This window comes from Abramis brama (genome assembly GCF_963993115.1).
Source record: "Abramis brama genome assembly, chromosome: 9".
In the NCBI taxonomy this organism is placed as follows: Eukaryota; Metazoa; Chordata; class Actinopteri; order Cypriniformes; family Leuciscidae; genus Abramis; species Abramis brama.
The window spans coordinates 37,679,790-37,703,357 of NC_139971.1; the positions used below are offsets into that span (position 1 = coordinate 37,679,790).

The 23,568-nt window shown below is 35.4% G+C and overlaps 1 protein-coding gene across 1 annotated transcript in view; it reads left to right on the forward strand.

Annotated features, from left to right (window-relative positions):
* The first annotated feature begins 702 nt into the window (after nt 1–702).
* The window catches only part of fkbp16 (FKBP prolyl isomerase 16), a 43,153-nt gene continuing 20,287 nt past the window's right edge, over nt 703–23,568 (forward strand). The window contains exons 1-3 of the mRNA XM_084124892.1: nt 703–1,652; nt 2,650–2,819; nt 3,215–3,303. Coding sequence (XP_083981018.1) covers nt 1,070–1,652; nt 2,650–2,819; nt 3,215–3,303 — 842 coding nt within the window. The 5' untranslated portion in view covers nt 703–1,069. The remainder of the gene's footprint in view (nt 1,653–2,649; nt 2,820–3,214; nt 3,304–23,568) is intronic.

Here is a 23,568-nt window from a genome sequence, read left to right on the forward strand (position 1 = left end):
TTATTATTATTTTTTTTAAGAAATTACTTTTATTCAACAAATTGCATTTAATTTGTAAAAAGTGATAAAACATAGCTACAATTTGTTTTCAAATAAATGCTGTTCTTTTGAACTTTCTATGCATCAAAGACTGAAAAAAATATATCATGGTTTCCATAAATATTAATCAGTACACTTGTTTTCAACATTGACAATTATAAGAATATGCAAATCATCATATTAGAATGATTTTTGAAGGATCATGTGACACTGAAGACTGGAGTAATGATGCTGGAAAAATTCAGCTTTGCATCACAGGAATGAATTACATTTTAAAATGTAATGAGTTATTTTAAACTCTAATAATATATCACAATATTTTGCTCGAATAAATGCAGCCTTAGAGAGTTCTTTTAATAAAACCTGAAAAAAATCTTACCAAACCCTAAACTTTTGAAAGGTAGCATACTTATATTGGAAGAATATTTATTTTTATACTATATAGTATATTTCTTATTTATATAGTATTTATTAAGAAATATGTTTATATTGCATTATATTGTAAGTAAAAAAAAAACCCACAATAGCAAACAGTCCCTGAAGTCCTCTTATTGGTGGACGCATTCATGGAAACGGTATTATGGGACGACGTGATGAAGTCATTAAGAAGCTTACAGACGTTGGGGCAGATTAGATTTTGCTCTTCTAATCCAACAGATTATCACTGCACACAACTCTACTGACCAGTAGGGCTTTACGTTTCAACACAATTCTCATGCATTGATCATTTCTTGCATCCTTCGATACTGAATCAACAAATTCACTGCAAAACATAACAACAAGGACCATTTTACGAGATCTGCAGGAAATGGACTGGCCACAGATGGGATTTATTTCATGCAGCGATGCATTTCCATGCTAATTCTATTAGAGTCCATGTGGACGTGGCGCTTTAGCAGATACTACACGCTGTCACTAATGGATGCAGGTGCTCATCGGCTTGGCAGTTGAATAGCAGCGACATCAATTTCTACAAACCTGGCGTGTGGCCTGTGCTAGAAAGACATTCAGCACTTTTAGGAAGAGATAAATGGTATCCATAGCACCGTGTGGGGACATGGAACCGGAAGCTGGAGAACTGGAGGAGACAACATTGGAGTCTGAAATGTTTGTAAAATCAGTTGGGGACAAAGAGGAGGAGGAGAGCGAAGAAGGTATTTTGCAGCCCTGGCAGGTGCTCCAAGAACCAATTATGGAGCTGCAGAGAATGAATATCACAGGAAAGGAGGATGAAAAGAGACCAATGGACGACAAAGAGGATGAAGAAGGAAGTGAGAAGAAAGATGAAAATGAAGAGGTAGAAGAAATGAAGTGTGCTGAAAACTTGAGCAACATGCCCACAGATGCTAATGACTCCAGCAGCGACCCAACCAATGAGCCCATTCCCTCAAATACTCCCATCAGCCCACTTGAGACCAATGATTCAGACACAGAGGACAGAAGAAAACTGACAAAGACTCCCAGCTTTGGGAAATCAGTTCGGTTTAAGGACATTGAAGTGGAAGAAAGGGACAGCTCAGATGACTCTCTTTTTCCAGATTTTGACAATGAAGAGTGGACCAGCACCAGCTTTGAGGAGCTGTTTCTGGCAGACGATTGGAAGGATGTCACAGGTATGTCCACAATGACATATTTGTTTAACAAATAAAACACTCAAGCCATCCAATTTGTTATCAGGAAATCATTGAAAATCCCCCAAAACCTGTATCTTTGCTACACCTGTATCTTCGCTAAATGCCTAACATGCCCTACTGGCATTTTCACAGTGACGCCACTGCTTATAAGAAGAACCTTTTAGTGAAAAGTTCTTAAAATAACCTTTTTTGTCTTAAGCTGTGGTCACATTTAACATTGAGAGAAATCCAATCATTTCAATAGGAATCAACGCAATCAGGAATTACGTGGGTGACATATTTCCCTACCCTATTGGTCACGCAGATTTGTCTTGTTGACCAACAGAAAGCTGCTTGGTTGGAAAGTAAGTGACTTCTATGGGAGCTGTACATGCTTCATACAACAACACAGTATTGACAATAAACAATGGACCTTTTTTTGTCCACGAAATTTCAGTAGAATTTGTGTGAAGAACATTTTAATGATCTGAAGAACATTCCACTATAAAGAACATTTTGTTCAATGGAACGCTCCATGGATGTTAAAGGTTCTTCAATTAACCATGGATGCCAACAAAGAACCACTATTTTTAAGAGTGTATGATATACCAGTATTGCTGATATGATGTTTTGGATGTTGGTCTACACCATGTGATGTTGCTGTCCCCAAAAATCTTCTTAAAGTTCACCCATGTCATTTCCAAACTAAGAAAACTGTCTCTGTGTTTTTTGTTCAAACAGCAGAGTTCAATGTTGTTTTGGACCCCATTGACAGTCATTATATGGACAAAAACAGTTATTTTGTTGTACAGGTTTGAAAGTAAAAAACAGAATTTTCCTTTTAACTAGCAGCTAGTTGAAAGGAAAAGGTTACTAGCTTAGCCAGAAAGACACCACACTAAGAACATCCACCACACAGTTTTACACTATTGCTTCAGGGTCTTGTTGATCTCTTTCCCCTCCCCCGTTTCCACTCCACTACCCCAACCGCCTGTAGATGACCGCCTGCTCAGGAAGAAGGTGTTACAGGCCAGTCCCGAGAATGCCATGACCCCGGCTTGGGGCCAAGAGGTCACGCTAAAAATGCAGGGTGTGCTAGAGGATAGGACTGTGGTGGAGAAAGACTGCAAGCTGGTCTTCGTTATCGGAGAGGGAGATGTCAACCAGGTGAGACACAAACAGGCAAAGGAAGGGCAACCACACACACACACACACACACACACACACGCAGGAAACTCTGGAACACCTGCCTGCATCTTGTCTATCACCTTGCACCTGCTGCCTGCAGAGTTTTCCATAGGGATTAACCTGTGTTTTCACATGTTGAGTTCTGTATGTGTTTACTCAAGGCTGGGAAAATGTCACCTCCTTGCTGATTCACTTTTCAGTGGAAAGTTAGTAAGGTCAATCTTGTTTGCCAACACTGTATTAAAACCTTGAAGACTGCAAATAAGCGTTGTTTTCTTATGTTATCTTGTTGAAACTAAATCTAGATATGTACAGTAAAATCTATACAGTATGTTTTATCTGAAGTTTAAAATGTGCCCGTTTTGCGTGTATAGGCCTTGGAAGAGTGCACCCTTTCAATGAAGCAAGGGGAGATTGCTTTACTGCTTGCAGACTCACAATACACCTATGGACTCCTGGGAAGGTAAGAGAGAAAATATACCTGTGTTATTTGTCCAATAATGCACACACTGACTGGGGTTTGGACTAAAATACAAGCAAGTTTTTTGAAAGGTGAATTTAGGTTTTAATATTCTGTCATAAGAACGTTCTGTTCAATTCTGTCAACGGGTCTCTTGTGACATCAGTTTGAAAAAGTCAAGTGGTTTCTATCCTCACAGGGTGGGACAGAGTCCTTTTATACCTGTTACTCTCAGGGCAAACGGTCTGTCCCCAGTAGCTTGTTAAATGAACCATGAACAGCAGCAGATGGCTTTCCCAAAACACCATTGAGGACGTTCAGGAACCCCTCCCCTATCCTCTTAATTCTTTAACTATAGGCCATCATTTTTGTTTAACCACTTGCTTCACTCACTGATTTACATCGTGAGGGTGAAAACTCACTAAAATGTGAGTTCAGTTTTACTTACGTGGCTGATGGGTATCTTTTCAGAAGTAAAAAAGGAAAAACAGTGCTGTCTGAATCAGCACATTCCCTGGAATTTGTGACACACATCAGATGATTGCAAAACTGACCCCTTATTAGGCAACCCACGCACATTTGGTGACATTAATATAAATAAGAAGTACTGTACATGCAGTAAGTGACCAACATAATTATAGAAGATATATATATATATATATAAAAATAAAAAAAGTATCATGTTTTTTTTTGTGGAAACCATGAAACCTTTTTTTTATGTTTGATGAATGGAAAAGTCAAAAGAACAGCATTTATTTGAAACAGACTTATTTAAACAATGTAGAAGTCTTTACTGTCACTTTTAATAACCAATTTAATGCTGAATAAAAGTATTATATTATATATATATATATACTGTATATATATATATATATATATATATATATATATATATATATATATATATATATATATGTATGTATGTATGTATATGTATATATGTGTGTGTGTGCGTGTGTGTGTACTGACAATAATCTACTTTTATATACATATTAATATAATGCTTTAGACATTTAGTAAATGAAATAGGCTAGTACTGATAGGCTAGTACTGTTATAAATACCCGTTTCATTTTCTATGTGTTTACTTTGTATTCACGCTCACAAAGTAAATCCATGCATGTAAGCAGTGAACGATCATGTGTTTTTCAGAAGACGTTCCAGAATTAGAGATTTTCCATTGTGAATCGCCTTCAAATCAATTGCACGGGTAACCATGTGCTGTTTTTGCCTTTAGTTCAGAGGGTATTTCAGGCATGAATTTACTTATTGCAGATTTACTCGTAAGCACAAAATGACCAGAGATTGCCCAGAGATCTTGGGGGAACGGGAGTTTGGGTCATGTTGTTGTTCTCGTATCATGATTGTGGTCTTGAGCTTTGGCCTGTTTGTATGCTAACTACACAAGCGCACATATATATGTGTGTGTGTGTGTGTGTGTGTGTGTGCAGCGCATGAGAGGGCTCAGGAGTGATCGTTAGCTCTGGTTTGTAGCAGTGCAGACCCAAGGGCAGAAGGGACATGCTCCTGTGTGATTCTCTCTCTTTGGCCCTGTTATGAGTGGTGTCCGCTGGGAACTAGCAGTCGTGAGAGGCAGACCCATCCACAGTTAATGGTTGTTTTGATGCTACTGATTAGGACTATGAGCGACAAACTTAAATTTAGCCCTGGCCCAAAGGTAGACCTCACAGGATTCTTGCCAGCAGTTAAAAGGATGACAGCAAAGCCACTGTGACAACATCTCCTCCCATGGCACTGAATAGGTACAATGCACACACACACACACACACACACACACACACACATGCACCTACACACCAACAATGCTTCCCTAAATGCAGCTGCGTTTAGCAAAGGTGCTAAAAGTACACACTCTTAAAAATAAAAATGCCATAAGGGGATTTTCACAACGAGGCTATAGAAGAACCTTATTTGGTTAAGGTTTTAAGATAAGGATTTATTGAGTCCACATGTCATGCAAACAAGAAAACTACAGAGTGAGAGCTGTCATTCAAACCACACAACTTTGCGATACTGTTTGCGAAACACCGACTCGTTGAACTACGCTGATAACGACGGAACTTGCAACCGTTGGCTAATGATGCTTTCGGGAAACGCACTGGGAAGAGAACTGCTGTAACAATGTCAAATAATGTGTTTTTTTGAACATTCAAGCATGAAAACCTATTCTAGTAGACCCCAAAATCAAGACACTGTAAAACATGGCTTCTTTAATAATCTAAAGAACTGTTTTCCACTATGAAGAACCTTTTGTGGAATGGAATGTTTCCATGAATGCTAAAGGTTCTTTAGCATTTTTAAAATTTCTTCTATTTTTAAAATTTCATGTGTGTTACCATGTTGGTGTTCAGTGTTTGTGTGAATGACACTGTGCGTAACTTTGTCAGCGTGTGGAAATGCTGTTTGTGATGAGCTTTGATTCATCATGTGACTCTCATCATCACTGTAATTGGTGGTTGTCAGTGTATTACATTGGTACAAAATAGATATTAGTACTTCAATAGATTGGTAAATTAACATTATATCAGATAATGAAATACGTTTTTTTACTTTAAATTTAAGTCTGTAAAACCAAAAATGTTGCTACTGTATTTTTTACAACCTAAGCTGCCAGTTTTTTACCGTAAATTTCACAGAATTATTTTTACAGTGTAGGTTTGAACTAACCAATATACTTCTACTATCTTAAAAAAGTGAACAGGATAATACAACCAGGGCTGTTAGATATTCGTGAACTGAGCCTGATAAAGGCTTCTTTGACAAAGAACTAAAAAACAAAACAAAAAAAAACATCACCTCCAACATGTTTTCTTATTTGACAACTGTGACGGCTTGTCAAAGTGGCAGTACGGAAGATGGAGGGAGAGGAAAGTGGCTGAGAGGAAGCTACTGAGGTAAGAAGTGAAAAAAAGAAAGAGTTAAAAGGAGCATGAGAAAAAATCTCATTTAGTTTCTCTCCAGTGGCTGTGGCACGTATTGACTGAGCCCTGTCGGTAGCCTGTTACAGACAGCGCTGTCTCCACCAAGAGCACTTCACAGCTTTTTGTTGGAGCCGACAGCAGACAGACTGATTCAACTGACTGTGATTGGAGTCGCAACGTTGTGTAGAAGAGTGCTTTTTCTTTCCGTCTCTAATGCATGCATCAGTGGCTTATTAGTTATGGAACAGCAGGTGACTATTTTCTCATTAATGGAGGTGGATCAAGGTTAAAGCACACCCGTGTTGATCTCCCGAAGAAAAGCACATTAGAGAAACCAAGTGACTCTGATCACATCTCAATGTTGCAGATAGTTTCCAAATGTGTGAGGACATAGTCTGGACCCCTTTAGTCACTGACCTGTAGGCATACAAATAAAAAGTATCTCTGAAGCTTTCAACAAATACCAAGATCAACAATATTATACACACACACACAAAAAAACCCATTAATGTTAGAGGGAGTGTTGTTATTGTTAACTAAAACTATTAAAAATAACTTTCGGTAATTGAAATAAAGCTGAAACTGAATAAAATATAAATAATAGATTAAAAAAACTAAGAAACTAAGAAAAGTTTCCCTTGTAACTAATTTAAATATAAAAGTTGAGGTTGAAGTACTATTACTAAAATCTAAAAATAAATAAATTAAAGCTAAAAATAAATGAATAATACAAAATGACATTAATAATAATAAAATTAATATGAATTAAACTAAAATTAAAATTAAAACTGAACATATAAAAAATAAAAGCTAATTAAAATATGAATGAATACTATATAAATAATAAAAAATAATAATACTAATATAATAATAAGAAAACATTTACAGTGGCTCAAAAATAAGGATTTTTTTCCCCCTACCAGGCCACGTATTTATTTTAACAGCCAACATTTTTTGGCGGCACCACAAAAAGACAAATTATTTATTTATTTATTAAATGTTGTTTCTTTACTAAATGTTTTATCCATTACCCCCCATTACCAACCCATAGACCATCCTTATTGTTGAACCCTGATGTGATTGTCTGTATGATGATACAGCTTCAAAATGGGCCATTCACTATACGCTAAGTAATGCCATAGTAGCCTTTAAATTCCTGTTTATTGTTTTATACATGAATTATGATGTCATTTTAGAGCAGATGGCAGAGAAGATGATATGTTTACTCCTAGCTAAGAAAAAGTGCTGCTGGTGTTTGTCGAAAAGCCCCCCAATCACATTCAATTTGTTGTGACTCACTGCCACCATTTAATTTATGTTTGGCATTTGCATAGAATATGCCAAAGACAGCGATGATACAGAAATCCCAGACCTTTTTAAAAATGCTCCTAATATAAATGAGTCACGCTTTTTGCTGGAAAACACGATAGCAGATCACCGCTCACCCCCTCACCCTCCATCACACAAACACACATTGTTGCTTTCTCACTGACACACACTAAAAACACACATAGATAGACAAACACACCCTCACTGTGAACCCCTCGCTCCTCTTTTCTCTCTCTCAAGCTTTTATCTGTATACTTGCCGGAATCCAACACCCCCGACAGATAAACATGCTGGACATGGGCAAATAATAAATTAGTGTGTGAGCCGAGTACAAAAGTTCTGAAGCCAAACAGAGCCGTGTGTGTGTGTGTGTGTGTTATGGCAGAAACACAATGCTGTCTTCTCCAGCATGTGCGGAGACGAGGACCACCTTCTTATTGGTCTTGGCGGAGGGACTCAATGAGCCGTGCTAGAGAGGAAAGTGTGTATTTACTCGGACATCGAGACATGTCGTAAAATTTAATGAACAAACCCCAGATGGCTTGGGATGAACTGGAGTGGATCACTAACAAAAATATCAAGCTGAAATTGTCTCATAAAAAAAGTGGTTGTTTTCATGTTTAAAGCAAAACCCAGTCCCTAAATGACCCCTAACAAGCTCAGTGCTCACAGTGGAAGATCCAGTCAGCAAATATACAGGCATAGTGGACGACTGGTATTGAACATAAGGAGAGCCAAAGGTCACTGGACACCTTAGCTCTTGCATTATGGCCTTTTCAGGGAAAAGCTGTAGTTAACTATGGTAAAGCTAAAAACAAATCCTTACCACATGTCATGGGCTGGTAAATTGCAAGTTAGCTTGGCATTAAAGGTAACTTAAAAGTGAGCCTCACTCAAATCTTCATCTAGAATTAAAGGAATAATTTAGGTTCAAGTTAAGCTCAGTCGACTATGGAAGCTTGTTTCCGCCACAGAATAAAACATTTTAAAAGATAATTGCGACTTTTTATCTCACAATTGCGAGTTTAGATCTCACAATTCTGACTTTATTTCTCAGAATTGCGAGATATAAAGTCAGAATTGCGAGATATAAAGTAAGAATTGCGTGTTATAAAGTCAGAATTGCGTGATATAAAGTCAGAATTGTGTGTTATAAAGTCAGAATTGTGTGTTATAAAGTCAGAATTGTGTGTTATAAAGTCAGAATTGCGTGTTATAAAGTCAGAATTGCGTGTTATAAAGTCAGAATTGCGTGTTATAAAGTCAGAATTGCGTGTTATAAAGTCAGAATTGTGTGTTATAAAGTCAGAATGGCGTGTTATAACAAATATAAAGTCAGAATTGCGTGTTATAACAAATATAGTCAGAATTGCGATATAAAGTCAGAATTGCGTGAAATAAATTCAGAATTGCGTGATATAGTCAGAATTGCATGATATAAAGTCAGAATTGCATGATATAAAGTCAGAATTGCATGATATAAAGTCAGAATTGCGAGATATAAAGTCAGAATTGCGAGATATAAAGTCAGAATTACATGATATAAAGTCAGAATTACGTGATATAAAGTCAGAATTGCGAGATATAAAGTCAGAATTGCGAGATATAAAGTCAGAATTGCGAGATATAAAGTCTGAATTGCATGTTATAAAGTCTGAATTGCGAGATATAAAGTCAGAATGGCGAGATATAAAGTCAGAATTGTGTCATAAAGTCAGAATTGTGTCATATAAAGTTAGAATTGCATGTTATAAAGTCATAATTGTGAGATATAAAGTCAGAATTGCGAGATATAAAGTCATAATTGCGAGATATAAAGTCATAATTGCGAGATATAAAGTCAGAATTGCGAGATATAAAGTCATAATTGCGTGATATAAAGTCAGAATTGCGAGATATAAAGTCAGAATTGCGAGATATAAAGTCAGAATTACGTGATATAAAATCAGAATTGCGAGATATAAAGTCAGAATTGCGAGATATAAAGTCAGAATTGCGAGATATAAAGTCAGAATTACGTGATATAAAATCAGAATTGCGTGAAATAAAGTCTGAATTGCGAGATAAAGTCAGAATTGCGAGATATAAAGTCAGAATTACGTGATATAAAATCAGAATTGCGAGATATAAAGTCAGAATTGCATGATATAAAGTCAGAATTGCGAGATATAAAGTCAGAATTACGTGATATAAAATCAGAATTGCGAGATATAAAGTCAGAATTAAGTGATATAAAATCAGAATTGCGAGATATAAAGTCAGAATTGCATGATATAAAGTCAGAATTGCGAGATATAAAGTCAGAATTGCGTGATATAAAGTCAGAATTGCGTGATATAAAGTCAGAATTGTGTGTTATAAAGTCAGAATTGTGTGTTATAAAGTCAGAATTGTGTGTTATAAAGTCAGAATTGCGTGTTATAAAATCAGAATTGCGTGTTATAAAGTCAGAATTGTGTGTTATAAAGTCAGAATTGCGTGTTATAAAGTCAGAATTGTGTGTTATAAAGTCAGAATTGCGTGATATAAAGTCAGAATTGTGTGTTATAAAGTCAGAATTGTGTGTTATAAAGTCAGAATTGCGTGTTATAACAAATATAAAGTCAGAATTGCGTGTTATAACAAATATAGTCAGAATTGCGATATAAAGTCAGAATTGCGTGAAATAAATTCAGAATTGCATGATATAAAGTCAGAATTGCATGATATAAAGTCAGAATTGCATGATATAAAGTCAGAATTGCGAGATATAAAGTCAGAATTGCGAGATATAAAGTCAGAATTACATGATATAAAGTCAGAATTACGTGATATAAAGTCAGAATTGCGAGATATAAAGTCAGAATTGCGAGATATAAAGTCAGAATTGCGAGATATAAAGTCTGAATTGCATGTTATAAAGTCTGAATTGCGAGATATAAAGTCAGAATGGCGAGATATAAAGTCAGAATTGTGTCATAAAGTCAGAATTGCGTCATATAAAGTTAGAATTGCATGTTATAAAGTCATAATTGCGAGATATAAAGTCAGAATTGCGAGATATAAAGTCATAATTGCGAGATATAAAGTCATAATTGCGAGATATAAAGTCAGAATTGCGAGATATAAAGTCATAATTGCGAGATATAAAGTCATAATTGCGAGATATAAAGTCAGAATTGCGAGATATAAAGTCAGAATTACGTGATATAAAATCAGAATTGCGAGATATAAAGTCAGAATTGCGTGAAATAAAGTCAGAATTGCGTGATATAAAATCAGAATTGCGAGATATAAAGTCAGAATTGCGAGATATAAAGTCAGAATTACGTGATATAAAATCAGAATTGCGAGATATAAAGTCAGAATTGCGTGAAATAAAGTCTGAATTGCGAGATATAAAGTCAGAATTGCGAGATATAAAGTCAGAATTACGTGATATAAAATCAGAATTGCGAGATATAAAGTCAGAATTGCATGATATAAAGTCAGAATTGCGAGATATAAAGTCAGAATTACGTGATATAAAATCAGAATTGCGAGATATAAAGTCAGAATTAAGTGATATAAAATCAGAATTGCGAGATATAAAGTCAGAATTGCATGATATAAAGTCAGAATTGCGAGATATAAAGTCAGAATTGCGTGATATAAAGTCAGAATTACGTGATATAAAGTCAGAATTGCGAGATATAAAGTCAGAATTACGTGATATAAAGTCAGAATTGCTTGCATGATATAAAGTCAGAATTGCATGATATAAAGTCAGAATTGCATGATATAAAGTCAGAATTGCGAGATATAAAGTCAGAATTGCGAGATATAAAGTCAGAATTACATGATATAAAGTCAGAATTACGTGATATAAAGTCAGAATTGCGAGATATAAAGTCAGAATTGCGAGATATAAAGTCAGAATTGCGAGATATAAAGTCTGAATTGCATGTTATAAAGTCTGAATTGCGAGATATAAAGTCAGAATGGCGAGATATAAAGTCAGAATTGTGTCATAAAGTCAGAATTGCGTCATATAAAGTTAGAATTGCATGTTATAAAGTCATAATTGCGAGATATAAAGTCAGAATTGCGAGATATAAAGTCATAATTGCGAGATATAAAGTCATAATTGCGAGATATAAAGTCAGAATTGTGAGATATAAAGTCATAATTGCGAGATAAAAAGTCATAATTGCGAGATATAAAGTCAGAATTGCGAGATATAAAGTCAGAATTACGTGATATAAAATCAGAATTGCGAGATATAAAGTCAGAATTGCGTGAAATAAAGTCAGAATTGCGTGATATAAAATCAGAATTGCGAGATATAAAGTCAGAATTGCGAGATATAAAGTCAGAATTACGTGATATAAAATCAGAATTGCGAGATATAAAGTCAGAATTGCGTGAAATAAAGTCTGAATTGCGAGATATAAAGTCAGAATTGCGAGATATAAAGTCAGAATTACGTGATATAAAATCAGAATTGCGAGATATAAAGTCAGAATTGCATGATATAAAGTCAGAATTGCGAGATATAAAGTCAGAATTACGTGATATAAAATCAGAATTGCGAGATATAAAGTCAGAATTAAGTGATATAAAATCAGAATTGCGAGATATAAAGTCAGAATTGCATGATATAAAGTCAGAATTGCGAGATATAAAGTCAGAATTGCGTGATATAAAGTCAGAATTACGTGATATAAAGTCAGAATTGCGAGATATAAAGTCAGAATTACGTGATATAAAGTCAGAATTGCTTGCATGATATAAAGTCAGAATTGCGAGATATAATGTCAGAATTGCGTGTTATAACAAATATAAAGTCAGAATTGTGTGTTATATAGTCAGAATTGCGTGTTATAGCAAATATAAAGTCAGAATTGCATGATATAAAGTCAGAATTGCGTGTTATATAGTCAGAATTGTGTGTTCTAAAGTCAGAATTGCGAGATTTAAACACAATTCTGAGAAAAAAAAGGCAGAATTGTGAGATAAAAAGGCGCAATTATCTTTTTAAATTTTATTCTGTGGCGGAATCAAGCTTCCATAGACAGCACCCGTGTCATTCACATATTCAATTCATTTTCTAAATGTATCTTATTGTGAACAGTTCATCCATGCAGTTTTCTTTTTTTTTTTTTGTCATAACTTGACCGACTGACATTCTGGTGACATATTCCAGACTTCTCCAATTATTTCTTCCTCATAAAGCCCGCCCCTTTCTTACAATCAAATGCCCTACATTTTTTGCTTTTTTAATGATCTGTTTGACTTGGATGTGCGTCACATGGAAGAAATGATCTGTCACTACTTCCCTTATGTTGCAACTTTAAAAAAGCAAAGATCTGGGTTGCAGTGAGGCACTTATAATAGAAGTAAATCTGTAAATGTTAAAATACTGAGTGTTTCAAACTGTAATTCTTAACCTTTTCTGAGGAAAGTTACTGTACATCTAATTTTAAAAACGTTATTCCTAAACCCTAAAATGACTGTAAATGACAATTTTTACAGCTCAAATAATACACTTCACAGAAGAAGTAAAGTGCTTTTATACAATTATAAGCTTCACATTTCTGCTTTTGAATCCTCAAAAAAGTGCCGATTTATTTCCACGTCATCTTGATGATAAGTTAAAGAAAAGGAGGGAAGAGTCGAGATATTTTTTGTGGTAATAATAAACATAGCACACCACAAATACCGCTGTTGATTGAACTTAACTTGTACTGAACCTGGAATATTACTTTAATTATAAAAATCGATTGCACTGTTTTCAGTTTATTGTCTTACTGTCAGAAATTTGTTGACTTTGACCCAAACAAATCTGACGGAAAATTCTGAAATCAAAGCATTTGCATTGATTCTCCTTGATTTTTTCATTTAGCTGTTAGCATATGCTAACGATTTGGGTTTTATTCAGCTCTGTCAACCATGCAATCTCTAACAAAGCTGTAATATCATCATTAATCACGGTGAAGCTCTTCCACTCTTATTGTAAAACACCTAAACTTGGCATTCTTATGAATAACACAAGTCTTTGTTTACTCAAATTCATACCTCAGAATGACAGAAGAGGTGCAAACAGATTGAGCTCTTCAGCAAACATGTTGTGAGCTGTGGGTGTGTGAAATGAAGAGACGTCTCTCCTATCATTTGAACGTCAAATTGTGTGATGAGGATTTTGTGATAGAACTGTATGTGCCATTGATAAAAAAAATCTTCCGGATGCACTGACATATGACACATTCTGTGCTCGCACGCACACTCGCACACACTCGTACTCGGCCAAGTGACGAGTCTGTTCACAGCATGGCTTTTAAATCAACACACACAGCTCTAGGTTCTGGTGACTGTTAGCGGGCCAAATCATGAGAAAGAGCAGAAGAAAAGAACTGGCAGTAACTTCTGTCTCACTCAGAAAAATGACTCAGCAATTCAAACGGACAGATAAAAGACTACAAGTACCAAACATCTGTTTTGTGCTCAATGCAGAAAGACACAATGGAAATACATACAGTTATAAATTGTGATCTCATTAGTTAATGGATTAGCTAACTTGACTAACAATAAGAAATGTGTTTTTACAGCATTATTCATATTTTTTTCATGTTAATTAATAAAACTGATGTTAACAAATGAAACCGTACTGCAGTGTTATCGACTTTTCTCGCAATTGCAACTTAGCCCAATGTGTCTTTAAATCACAATATTTATTTTCATTCTATTTTTAACTCTGAGGTGAAAAAAATGCATCTGTTCCTGTGTGGTGAACGTGATTTCAGCGAGTACAACATGTTCCTGGATCAACATCTTTATTGATCCTGGAACAACATTCCAATCAACCAATCAGGTTTGAGCGACAAGTTTACAGTGCATGTCAAGTTTAGGCTTACTACCAGGGTTCAGTGCTTCTACATCAGTGTTATTCACCTATCATTTACCTCTAATTTTAGGGATAAGTTATGGGTAGGGTTAGGTTTAAGAGTAGGGATAGGGTTAGGACTACATTTTCAGACAGGAATTTTGTTCCAGGATCAACAAAATATGTTTTACTTGGCAAATCACGGTGACCGTATATTTGTATGTTTAAGTGGTTCATAAGTGGGATGTGTGAATGTGACACTATTTCACTCATGCATGCATCAGTGTATGTGTATGTGTGTGTGTGCGCATGTGTCTCAGAAAGAGAGAACTTGAGAAATTGCATGACTCATGGTGAGTGACCAATCATTGCTGACGTGCAGCCCGGGAGCTACAATGCATTGTTATGAGGAGCTTTTGAGAATACTGCCAGGAAGCCTATTGGCTCAACATCAACATGCAAATGTGTGTGTGTGTGTGTGTCTGTGTGTGTGTGGTTCAGCTACACCGGCCTACGTTATGAGGACAAAATGTCCCCCTAATGATGGCAATATATCTGAAATTCTTGTCCTTGTGGTAAAAAATTGTTGGTCCCCATGAGAAAAGCAGCTTATAAATGATACTTAGTGATGTTTTTTTAAAATGTTGAAAGTTTTCTGTGACGGGTAAGTTTAGGGTTAGGGGATAGAATATACATCTAAAAATCATCATTATGGAAAGTCCCCATAAGACATAAAAATGTGTGTGTGTGTGTGTTTTAGCTTTTACGGTTTGCAAGCAATACTGCAGTATGATTAAAATGCATGCAAATATCAGAGGAAACATTGTCACTCAGTGTCATGTGTAGTTTTGGAAACATTCCAACAGCAGGTTCATGATAAGGGCTGTTAGCTGTCATGTGATGTCTGAGATTAGGACTAGCTAGAACTCCTGTAGGAAAGTGAATCAGAGCCACTCCCAGCAGTCACGCTGCAGTCAGGTCAGAAACACAGGCATACACGTTCATGCATGTCTGAAAACACACACACAAACAGTGACGTCGGTTTCACTACAACTTGGATGGTGGTCAGTGAGCCACTGCTAAGGTCATTAACCTTAAAATTAAAAGGATGTTTGCCATATATATATACATATATATATACACACATATATATATATATATATATATATATATATATTTTTTTTTTTTTTTTTTCTTTTTTTCCAATAATGGTGCAATCGTAGAACAGCACATTAATATGCGTGTCTGTGTGAACTGACTAGTTTGTGACTAGGAGCAGAGTCATGCATGCATTTTGACTATCGGCATAAACTGTGTTAGCTTGCAGCTTATTCTGATACAAGAATTCATTTATACCCACTGCAATCATGTTTTAATGAATTATTATAAAATGTGTGTTATTTTGTGTGTGTGTTGCGTTGCTGTATGTGTATGTATACTGCTGTCTACATAAAATATTGCTTTTCAAGGACAATAAAGTCAAGTCAAGTAAAGTTCTGGCCCTACTTGCTCACCTAGAATGGGAAAGCTTGTTGTCATGAAAAGTGAAAAATCACTGTTAGTTTTTTTCAAACACCCACACATATGTATATGCCAGAAATGAGTGTATATAGAATTTCTGTCCACCCAAATGTAATATGTACAGATTATTTTACTTACACAACACTACCATTCAAAAGCTTTTTATTCACCACTCATTTGATCAAAAATACAGTAATATAGTACCATTTAAACTAATAAACTAATTTATTCCTGTGAATTTTCAGCATCATGACTCCAGTCTGGAGCGTCACATGACCCTTCAGAAATCATTTTGAGTAGAACATGAACTCCATCACAAAAACAACTTGACTGCGACTTCAACAATAACAAGTGTAAATAAACTCAACTGTATTAATGATTCATGTTTATTCATTTCAGAAAATTGCACTGGTGAACTATTACCCTTTTGACTGGGAATCATTAAAAGTTCAACATCACTTTCATGACTAGTGAGATCATACATTTTATGATTTACTCCCCACCCAAATCTCCACCTGCGTTCCCAAAAAATATCGTTGGACACGTGAACTGGACTGCATTCGCACAGAGACAGACACCCACACACAGATACAATCTCACTGCTGATAACAGACCTGTTCATCTCTCATATTGTGCTCTGACACGCGTCATAGTAAAACCTCATTTCAAAAAGAGCTGCAGTTTGACTGCAAATGTTCTGCATAACATTCTTTTTTTGTTCCACGCGAGACTAAACATTTGTTTAGAGCGATCTTGAACAGTTTGCCTTCTGACTGACCTGTGCACGTGCAGCCCTTAATGTTTCTTTTCCCTTTTGTCTATTTGCTTGTGCTTGACTTGTTCCTGGTAACCTCAGTGTTATCATCCACATCAACTCCACATTCACAAGTAACCTGACACAGCTTAAACAAATTTTTTTTTGGTTGTTCTGTATCTTATACATAATTCAAGGGTATTAACATTTTGACAGTTTATGGACCAACACACCCATTTCATAAGCCAAACCTATTTTTTTATGATTTAGTATTTCTATGGTGCGAAACTGGTCATGTACACACTTCAAACCTTTGGGAGTGACGACCATGAGTGACTAAACAAAAAGAAAAGACAGACTATAGAAAAAACAGCTGTCATTAACCCAAATTTTTGGTGAGTGAATTTATGTGGTTAGTGCTTTTGTGATTAAAGTCCCCTATTATGCTTTTTTGAATATTACCTTTCATGCAGTGTGTAATATAGCTGTTTGTTAATGCAAAGTTTTAAAGTTTAAAGTCCATGACAAATGAAGCTATTGTCTCCTAAAAGGAAGAATTGAGTCTGAACTGCCGAAACTAGTCGACACAAATTCCAGTCTTACTTCCTGTTACATATGCATACATAACAATGTAACAAATTTGGGTAACACTTTATTTTAGTGTCCTTGTTAAACGCGTTACATGTAGTAACTGTAGTAATAACTATCAATTATGCATAATTACATGCAACAAACCCTAAACCAAACCCTGTTCCTAACGCTAACCCTATACTAAGTACATGTAGTTAATTATTATTACTCAGTTCATAATAACACTTTAACACGGACACCTTAAAATAAAGTGTAGCCCAAATTTGCATAATGCTAGCCTATTGTCTTCATTGGCTGTCTGCAAAAAACGTCTACTTTGACCCGGCCTCAAGCAATGGTAATGGTCGTTTAATTTCTGACGCGCTATAAGCAGATAGACCAATCACAACAGACTGGGACATCTGACCAATCAGAGCAGAGCAGGCAAGGAGGGGTTTAAACAGACTGAATCTTCAAACGATCTTTGAGAAATGAGGTGATGCGCAATGCATGTTATAAGAAAGTGTTTTTTAACGTTTGCTGCATGTAAATCTATTGTAGGAGACCTCCAAAACAAAATCAGGAACCTTTAAAATAGCATAATAGGGGCACTTTAACTAAACTTTGCATGCACAGAATGGGATTAAGCATTTAGAGGAGTGATAAGTGTATTTGAATGGTCTGTTGACTGAATTATCTCTAATCTACAGTAGGTCACAATATTTGCAGAGTACTGTAACAGAATTTGCATGCAGTATGTGATGACAGGAAGAAGACTGATGCTCAGTTATTATAAGCATGTTCATAATGTTATTCATGTGTGTAAGGCCAACCTGTATACATGTAAACACACAAAGCTATAGGAAATATTTTTTGTGCGTGTGTGATATTATCTAGAGGAAAAAAAATAGCTTTAGCTAAATATGCCATGACTAATTCGTGACCTTTTTCATGGATTTCCTCTGTATTTATTATTATATTTTATTTTTATAAAATAAAATATAATAATAAAAATAAAATAAAATAATTTGTATGAAATTGTTTGTTATTATACGTTTCTGCAAAAAACTTCCTGTGTTTTCTGTACAGCAATTCAGACCGATACTGCTGTGCAAATTATTTTAAGATATATATATTTTTTTATCTACTGTGTTACCAATTATTTCAGATACTGTAAATATCACATTAAAATGGAAAATGCAGTCAGTTGCTTCACATGTTAGTCAGATGTTTTATTCCTGTCTAACTGGCCAAAATAAACTATAAAGTCGACTGGCTATATGTGAGCCTAGGTGTTGGTAAATTTGCCTTGGTCAAAGAGAGCTCAGGAGAGAATGGTGTTTGTGAAGTGACATAAATGAGATAACATCTTCACCATGACATGATATGCGTTAGAACAATACACGTCAGAATAAACGTCAGAGCCCCTGAACCCTCACCACTTCCCGGCCCTCCTTACAAAAGATAAAGCAAAAAGAGCAGAAACCTGATGGTGCACATGTGGTGGCCTTGGAATCAACTCTTTCAAGGCAACAGAGAGAATCATCTCTCCCCAACACAGCTATGCTCTCTCTCTCTCTCTCTCTCTCTCTCTCTCTCTCTCTCTCTCTCTCTCTCAGGGCTAAATGGCACATTTGAGTGCCCAAATATACAGAGATTACAGGTTAGAGCAGCAGGTCTGTAGCTAATAAATGGCTTTTCTATGCATATAAATACAGACATGCAAACGACACTTTACTGAAAGGAAATATTGTTATTAAGGGATGTTCACGCACAAGTTGTTTCTGCATGCTGTCTGCACTATTAAAACAAAAAGACCATTTTAATTTGAATGATACTGATAGTGACTATGTTGAATATGTACCTAGTGTAATGACAAGAAACGTCTTTGTATTGAGAGCAATTCATGAGAAAATGACTCTTAAGAGCAGTGCTGTTATTGTTAACTAAAACTATTGAAAATAATTTTTGGAAACTGAAATAAAGCTGAAAGGTCTTCACGCCAACCCGTCAAAATAAAAGTTTGGTTTAACTTTAAGAAATTGTGACAGAAATATATTAATGTTGTACAGTAGAATTTAGCTATGTCTCAATGTAATAATAATACTAACGCTCATAATAATAAATTGTTATTAAAACTTTATTTTTCAAGGAATAATCAAAAAAAATTCCCCATGTTTTCATTTTATCAGTAAGGCACTTTGTTTGACACATTTTTTTTATTTAATTTCATGTGATAAAAATATAAATTAAATGATTTTGCCTTCAAATGATTGCCAGAAAAATGTAAATACACAACAAATTTTTTTTAGAAAAAATTATAAATTGTTGTTTTTATTAGTTCAATTAATTAGACATGCTTTTTATATAAAAAAAAATTAAACCATTAAAATTGAATCCAGAAAAGAAAACATTGGTAAAAAATAGAATAGAATTTTTACATTTTTACATTTTTCTAAACTTATAATATATTGGTATTAAATTGTACAAGTTTCATGATTTCAATTAATTCGACATGCTGTTTGATTACTAAAATTTAATTTAATTTAACCATTAAAGTTGACCAAAAAAAAAAAAAAAAAAAAATGAAAACGGAAAAAAATGGCATCCAAAATTTGGAATAAAATAAACAGAATTTGGGAAAAATAAAACGGATTTCACAGGGCCCAATAGAATTTACAGAATTAGCAAATAAAGATTTTCTTTCATATTTGAGTAGAATGTACATTAATGAAATATACCCAATTGAATCAGAATGGAATCTTATTGAATCAAGAGCTTGTGAATCATAATCTAATTTGATCAGAATTTGGAAATCTGTATCGATCCCCAACTCGAATGTACAAGTGTGCTAGCTCTTTGGTCATGGTGCATTTGAGGACGTCTTGTCAAATAAAAAAATTGTTCAGTTTCTAGCACACAACATAACAGAGCCCTGGTTCTCTAAAAGTGTATATTTCTTTTGCAAATTCAAAGAAACATGGACCACATTTTTCACAGGCTTCAAAAAGTTTGTGCCACAGGACAGAAAGAGAATGTTGTCCTGGCTTGTGTTTTCATAGCTGGTCTCAATACTTCCTTGTGTTTCACATGTGCAAGCTTTGTTTGATTGAGGCTCACCATCTCAAGGCCACCCAGCTCACTACTTCAAATGCATAATCATGTTAAGCTCAAAAACAAAAGCAGGAAATAAGCAACCCGTTTGACCAGATCCAAACATGCGCATGCAAATGCACATATTGATCTCTGAGAGCATGCAAGCTTGTGTGAATGTGTGTGACGGCTAGTCTGGCGAGTGCGTCACACAGCAGTCTGGTGGCACTGTCTGAAGGCACTGGGCCGAGAGAGAGAGGACTCTATGTAATGCCACGCAGCGTCTCATCCCCCCCACCCCCCACCCCCCACCCCTTACACACTCACATGCACAGACACACTCGACGGCAGTGTGACTCACTGAGACGTCAGATCACCGTCACTGGCTCTCAGCATCAGCACACATCCATCACAAAAAAAAAAAAAAAAAGATTATTACACACACACACAGACACAGACACACACACGCAGTTTTCACTGTAATTTTAGATTACGTTTTAGTCATTTTGTTAAAAATAAGTTTTGGTTGTAAAAACTCATTTGTATGAGTTTTTCATCTATTTAGCTTTAATTTATTTCTTTATCATGTTTAGTTTTAGTAAGTTTAGTACTTAAACTTATTTTATTTCTGTTCATTTCTAAGTTTTGTTCACATTTTTTTAAATATTTCACTAAGAATTGTATTTTATTTAGTTTTAGCTTTATTCCAATTCCAATTTAAACGTAAAATGAATTGCATGACATACTGTTACCATTATGTTCAGTTAGTTTCTGTTTTCATGGACTTTCAGTTTCATTGGTCACATGTAATCCTTGTTCAGATTCCCACCACTGGTTTGTCTCCTTGGTTACCGTCATTATTTGTTCGTTTGTTTCAGCTGTGTTCTATTAATCATCTTGTTTGAGTTCCTATTTAAGTTGTACCCTCACGTTCATTCTGTCTGGTCTCTCTTATGTGTATGTGTGTTGCCACCATCTGTTTGGCTTTTGAATATTTATAATTAAACTCGTGTTGGAACTTTATTCTTCTGTCTGCCTGCAACCACTTGTGACACATACTGATTTAGTTACATTAATTGCATACATGCAAATGCAAATAAATGTTTTAATGTTTTTAAAAGTCTCTTATGCTCACCAGGTCTGCATTTATTTGATCAAAAATATAGTAAAACAGTAATATTGTAAAATTGTATTACAATTTTGCAAATTACAACTGTTTTCAATGTTAATTTATGCCAGGATTCTTTAACGAATAGAAAGTTCAAAAGAACAGCATAATACACTACCAAACGTCTGGGGGCCAGTACGATTTTTTTATATATTTTTTTAAATCATACCTTTACTTATCAAGGAGGATGCATTAAATTAATCAAAAGAGACAGTAAAGACATTTATAAAGTGTATGTGCAAGTTAAGCTAGTTTAGAAGTGGCTGCCCTATCAAAATCACAACATAGTGACCAGTCACAACATAAAGACTGGTCTTTTTAACAGGATCTTTCACGATCTCAGAAGTCTCGTGTGCTTGCTTGCTAGTGAAAGTTGCTCTCTGGAGACCTTGGCAATAAACGCATGCTGCCAACTTGTGAGTGACCAGCTGTCAAGTTCAGTCAGACCCTAGCTATTGGAACCCGTGAGCTCTTAAAAAAACAGGCCCTGCTGGTCCCATCGTTCCTACAGCGATCAGAGGAGGAAGAATGTGAGGGTCAGGCTAATAAGGCTTCTATAATTATCCTCCCAGATGTGGAGAGTTCCTCCTTGACAACCCCTGACACATCCCCTCATTAGCAGATAAGTGTGCAGACCACAGACAGAGGGAGAACACACTCAACCGAAAAATCAGAGCGACTTATGAGCTATTCAACGGTTGGATGCAAGACATTTTTTGTAACGTTAAATGTGCTAGAAGTTCCAGAATACATGTGACCAAAATGGCCTTTCTTCTTCATTTTTATTAAGTCTAAAGACAGGTAGAAAACTTTAGATGTTTTCACAGGGAGCGAGATTTACTATTCCCACTGGTTTCATTATTTTTCATAATGATATGGGTGATATTTCTTTTGATCATCATTTTTCTGATACATTTCTTATCTTTTCATTAGATTTCATAAGTCAGAAGTCCGGAGTCATTTCAGAAGTCGCAGCAACGAGCAAGTGGTTTGGCTTTTTAAAAGAAAGGAAATTAATGTTTGATGAATATCGGTTTGGATGACATGCGTTTCCTTGTCAGAGTATCATACATTAAAGGCAGATCTGGTGGAGGCAAGCTGTGCTTTACTGTCACAAGGATTTTCAATCCTCTTTTGTCAGAATGAGAAATAACCGAAAAGTCCTTTTCCCCAGACGCTGAGCGAGAGGAACAGAGAGAGACAGAGACAGTTGACAGAAGATGAGGGACAGGTTGCAGTGTTTCTGTGAGACAGACACAGAATGTGTGAAGAAGGGATGATTCATTTCATTTAGAGCCATAATACTCATCCGTCTGATTTTCTTTTTTTCATCCCCTTCTCAAATGTTCGTTTTCTGAATAAGTCTGGAAACAATCTGGGAACAAAGTGGAAATCTATTAGATTAAATTGAACTGCACAGTGTGTTGAATCTTAATAATCATAATTAGTCACAATGTACATTCGTTTAAATAATAAACATTCCTATGAGCAATCAAAGAACAATACAACCTTTGTGTAGAATTGTATTCCAGGCAAGCCAAATATAAAAGTTAATATTTATACTGCTGGTAAGAAACTCTCCAGGCAGGGTTAATCTGGACTAAAACCATTGCTATTCATCGCTATCGCCTCTAGCATGCATACTATTCAGTCTGTCATCAAGGCATCATTATTTAACTAAGCAAAGCATTATGAGCTACAAAGAATTTACTTATGTATACATGAACTCTTTGGACCAATTCCCATTTTCACATTACCAAACACATTCTATGTTTATTGTGTCACATAATTGAAGGCTATATACAGTAATGACCTGTAATCAAATCTCACAGAGCATTGCTTACAGAGGGAATATTATGGTAATTTCAGATAATGTCTGTAAAAGTGAAGTGTGTCATTTCTGTGCCACTAGTGTAACTTAATGTTATAGCCGTGTCCAAAATCTCATACGGTCAACGTTACATACTGCATTTCATCAAGAAGTTACTTCTCAGCTGTTAATGAAGTACGCATACAACACAGATACTACATACCACGTCTGCCATGTTGTC